The sequence below is a fragment of the Salvelinus alpinus genome, chromosome 7 (genome assembly GCF_045679555.1).
Source record: "Salvelinus alpinus chromosome 7, SLU_Salpinus.1, whole genome shotgun sequence".
In the NCBI taxonomy this organism is placed as follows: Eukaryota; Metazoa; Chordata; class Actinopteri; order Salmoniformes; family Salmonidae; genus Salvelinus; species Salvelinus alpinus.
In genome coordinates this window covers 18782673-18787682 of record NC_092092.1, presented here as the reverse complement: position 1 = coordinate 18787682, position 5010 = coordinate 18782673, and the positions used below count along the sequence as shown (strand labels likewise).

General features: G+C 45.4%; 1 protein-coding gene across 1 annotated transcript; it reads left to right on the top strand.

Annotated features, from left to right (window-relative positions):
* The first annotated feature begins 2331 nt into the window (after positions 1–2331).
* Positions 2332–3207, top strand: LOC139581845 (octapeptide-repeat protein T2-like). The gene is made up of 2 exons (XM_071412073.1): positions 2332–2348; positions 2574–3207. The coding sequence occupies exons 1-2, from the start codon at positions 2332–2334 to the stop codon at positions 3205–3207; spliced, it is 651 nt and encodes a 216-aa protein (XP_071268174.1).
* The last annotated feature ends 1803 nt before the right edge of the window (positions 3208–5010 follow it).

Genomic DNA, 5010 nt, shown 5'->3' with positions numbered 1-5010 from the left:
TGTGCTCAGCGCTAGTTGAGTCAGAGATAAACCATCAAACAACAGACTCATTAGGTTGCAGAAGACACATCACATCCTATCGTCACGGTGATCAGGTGTTCCTACACAATACCGAGACCACCAGTCATCTTATTGTGCTCCAAAAGTGATCTACCTAGAACCAAAAAGGGTTCTACATGGAACCAAAAGGGGTTCTTCAAGGAGTTCTTGAAGGGGACAGCTGAAGGGGGACAGCTGAAGACCGTTATTGGGTCTAGACAGCACCTTTTTTCTAAGAGTGTAGCCTTCCCTCATCTCTTCCATTCCCCATCTCTCTACCCTCATATATCTCTGTCCCATCTCTCTCCCCTAATCTCATCCATTCCCCATCTCTCCTCTCATCTCTCCCATTCCCAATCTCTATACCCCATCCCCCCCATCTCTCTCCCCTAATCTCATCCATTCCCCATCTCTCTCCCCCATCTCTCTCTTCCTCATCTCTCTCCCCTCATCTCTCTCTCCACTTATCGCTCTCTGCCCTCATGCCTCCCTCAGTCATCCCCATTCCTCATTAGCCAGTCTGAATCATTCATTCTCATTGCAGCATTCAGCATCTGCCTTAAAAAGATCAACACATTACACAGACATGCACCATGTTTGCTTGCTTTGTACTGTTCATTTCACTACCACGGCTATGTATGTTCAAACTGCAGGAGGATAGGGGATGAGCCCCAAATGGCAACCTATTCCCTAATAGTGCACTACTTTTGAATAGAGCCAAAAGACAAAAGGCATTTGGGACACATCAAGAGTTAAATGAGTTATTTTCTTTAATGATGAAGGTCACATTCTAAGTTAATTAAAAATGTTCTGTTGAAAAAAATTATGGCAAATACGAAAAGTAGAAATATGTGTCTCAAAATGTCACCCTATTCCCTATGTAATACACTATCTATGGACCCTGGTGAAAAGTAGTGCACTACATAGGGAATAATGTGCTGTTTGGGACAGAGACCAAGAGTAATATAGTTTAATGAGCTCCCTGGTGAAACCACATAAGTCATAGTTTCAGATGTCAAAAATGCACATGTGTACATGTCTATTACAGTGAGGATGCTGACATTTCAATTGCACTATGCACTTTCAGTTATTGTTAATAGAACGGTAGTTGTGTCCTGTTTTTCTAGCTTTCTGACAACTGTCAGGCAGTAAAATGATCAAGCTAACACACAAAGACTCATGTGCTCACTCACAGAAACACACACACACAATTCTATGGTGAAAAAGTGATAATCATATTCTAGTGACCTGACACTTGTAGATATGGAACGAGCATGATCCATGTTGGGGTCAATCAGACAACATGCTGATGACTAACATACAATAGAATAGATCACTAGATCAGTTGGAAGACAACTAGCTAGAACATTCTAAGTCAAAACAAATATTCCAGAAATATCTAGTACGCTGATATAAAATAGTGTCATCATCATATCACATTTATGGACTGTATGTTTGCAGAGTCTATGTAAAGACTTTTGTCCCAATTCAACACATATCTTGGTAAACCCGAGGCAGTTAGATTTTACATGACAGACCCCTTATAAGAATCCATCTGCCTCACACAGCAACAAGTCTCAGTCAGTACTTCTACAGTGTAAAAGCACATTGGTAAAAACAGTTCTGTCCATGGGAATACACATGGCAGTACACAGAACACAACACTTAGTCCAGTCCTCTATTCCTTCCTCTGTCCCTTCTCTGAGGAGTTCCATGTTCATTCTGATTCCACAGACTAGACTTGTCATGAGAGGGTTGAGGGTTGAGAAATGTTTCTCTTCTTCCAAGCCCATTAGCTGTAGTCGTGAGTGTGTGTGTGTGTGTGTGTGTGTGTGTGTGTGTGTGTGTGTGTGTGTGTGTGTGTGTGTGTGTGTGTGTGTGTGTGTGTGTGTGTGTGTGTGTGTGTGTGTGTGTGTGTGTGTGTGTGTGTGTGTGTGTGTGTGTGTGTGTGTGTGTGTGTGTGTGTGTGTTTAGAGGACATAGAGTGACCATAATTGTCCTCTCAGCGGCCCTGGAGTATACCGTATGCTAATGCACTTCTGCTGTACATGGAGGGGACTAATGGGGGAGGTGGGGGCTGAGAGAACGAGGAGAAGAGGCTGGCAGGGGTCTTCTTAAGGTCTGCCATCTTGGCTGTGTCTCAAATTTCCCTACATAGTGCACTACTTTTGACCAAAGCCCTGTAGGGAGCCCTGGTGAAAAGTAGTGTGATATATAGGGAATAGCGTGCCATTTGGGATACAACCAAGGTTTGCCATCTTGTCTCCCTAGAGGGCGAGTGTAAGTACAGAGATGGGGGTGAGAGGTGGGTGGGAGGTAAGGGGTGAGAAGGGAGTTAAAGGGGTCTATAGCCACCTGCTGTGGACCTTCACTTCCTCCTGAATCGATTCCCCTGTCCAGCGTGTAATTAGGCTCCTCGACAAGAGACAGAAAGTGGTTATGTGGGAGAGAGGGATGGAGTGAAGGAGGAGTGGAGAGAGGAAGGGAAGAGAAGGGGGGTTAGAGTTCTGTCTTTCTTTCTCTTTGTTGTGTAGGAGGAGTAGAGACACAGTAGTTGAGAAGAATCGAGACACAGGAGTTGAGAAGAGTCGAGACACAGGAGTTGAGAAGAGTCGAGACACAGGATTTGAGAAGAGTCGAGGCAAAGGAGTTGAGAAGAGTCGAGGCAAAGGAGTTGAGAAGAGTCGAGGCAAAGGAGTTGAGAAGAGTCGAGGCAAAGGAGTTGAGAAGAGTCGAGGCAAAGGAGTTGAGAAGAGTCGAGGCACAGGAGTTGAGAAGAATCGAGACACAGGAGTTGTGAAGAGTCGAGACACAGGAGTTGAGAAGAGTCGAGGCAAAGGAGTTGAGAAGAGTCGAGGCAAAGGAGTTGAGAAGAGTCGAGGCACAGGAGTTGAGAAGAATCGAGACACAGGAGTTGAGAAGAGTCGAGACACAGGAGTTGAGAAGAGTCGAGGCACAGGAGTTGAGAAGAGTCGAGGCACAGTAGTTGAGAAGAGTCGAGGCAAAGGAGTTGAGAAGAGTCGAGGCAAAGGAGTTGAGAAGAGTCGAGACACAGTAGTTGAGAAGAGTCGAGGCAAAGGAGTTGAGAAGAGTCGAGACACAGGAGTTGAGAAGGGTCGACACACAGGAGTTGAGATGGGTCGAGACACAGGAGTTGAGAAAAAATGAGACACAGGAGTTGAGAAAAAATTAGACACAGGAGTTGAGAAGGGTCGAGACGCAGGAGTTGAGAAGGGTCGAGACACAGGAGATGAGAAAAAACGAGACACAGGAGGCCTTCGCCTGTTTCACAAAAACCTTGCTGTTCTTATCCCCTCAGTAGCAGCCATAGGGGTTATGAGGGTGATTGAAAGAAAGATGACTAGGAGGAGAGAGAGTGAGTAAGAGAGAGAGAGAGAAAGAGAGAGAGCGAGCGAGAGGGGGGAATGAGTAAGAGAAATAGAGAGAGAGAGCGAGAGGGAGGGAGGGAGGGAGGGAGGGAGGGAGGGAGGGAGGGAGGGAGGGAGGGAGGGAGGGAGGGAGGGAGGGAGGGAGGGAGGGAGGGAGGGGTATGAAAGAGAGGAGATCAGGGAAAGGATAGAGGAGAGGGGAGAGCTGGGCTCTTGAGAAGCATTTACAGCAAATGTCACTTTGGCTGTCTTGCTGTGTTGTCCCAATTTGTCTTGTCAAACAAAGCAGCCCTTCTGCAGGTGATGAAGCTGTGGATCATAATTAGTTTGTAATTACCAGAGGACAAAGAGGAAACATACAACAATTAGGCTTAGTCTTAAGCTGATTTAATAAAAATGTGTCTCAATCTCAGATGAATTTAATTCTGAAGAACCGTTCCTATTGTTTGGATGCCTGGCTGAAGGTTCTGGAAGTGACATGATTATAACTCTATATACTGTACATCTTAATGACATAATAGCAGCACTACACGTACACAAAATAATAATCATCAGTTATTATAATAGCACTTTTAATTTCATTCAGAATCTTACAGCATGCAGAACAAAATATATCATGACTAGGCCTGAACTACAACACTACACCAGATTGAAATTCAATCGAGTACAGGCTTCACTGAATGAACTACAGAGACAGAACACGAATATGAGATTGTATTTATTAGTTTGGGGAATGGCGTCATCTCCGAGGGGTGATGGCAGGTAGCCCTACCCTCTCAGGAGCCAGATGATGTGATGGCAGGTAGCCCTACGCGGGGCAGCTGGGATCGAAACCCCCCCCCCCCCCCCCCCCCCCCGCTGGGAGAAAGGAGTTCCAATGATGAGCCTGGTGGTGGTGAGGAGGTGGAGGTCGCTGGTAACTTTTGCTGTAACACAGCAAGAGAGAGAACAAGGTAAGTTGACATATACTGTACATCCCAAGACGTATGTCTACTGGTGGAGAGAGGAAGGGGATTATTACTGTCCCATACGTTATCCAGCCAGCTGGGTGGAGTTGCGTTATTGTGCCGTGATCAAAGGCTATAAGGTGAATGACATTCTAATAGTATAAGAGGAGGAGCGACTTGACGGTATGCTGAGGATGATAACATTTGTAAACACCAACATATACATTCCAACTATGCCCATAGAAGAGGAAGCAATGTGAATTATATTGTGCTTACGGAATGAAGTTAAAATTGAGCTAGCCATTTAGACCTACTGATAGAACTATTGTATCTACATAAGGGTTTATACACTTATCTCAATGATACATGCACTAGTTATCATCCTTCACATTTTAATACTAAGATGATCAAACCCCAAATTGAAAACGTGTGTGTGTGTGTGTGTGTGTGTGTGTGTGTGTGTGTGTGTGTGTGTGTGTGTGTGTGTGTGTGTGTGTGTGTGTGTGTGTGTGTGTGTGTGTGTGTGTGTGTGTGTGTGTGTGTGTGTGTGTGTGTGTGTGTGTGTGTGTGTGTGTGTGTGTGTGTGGGGGGGGGGGGGGGGGGCATATATAATGAGCAAAACTATAAACGCAACA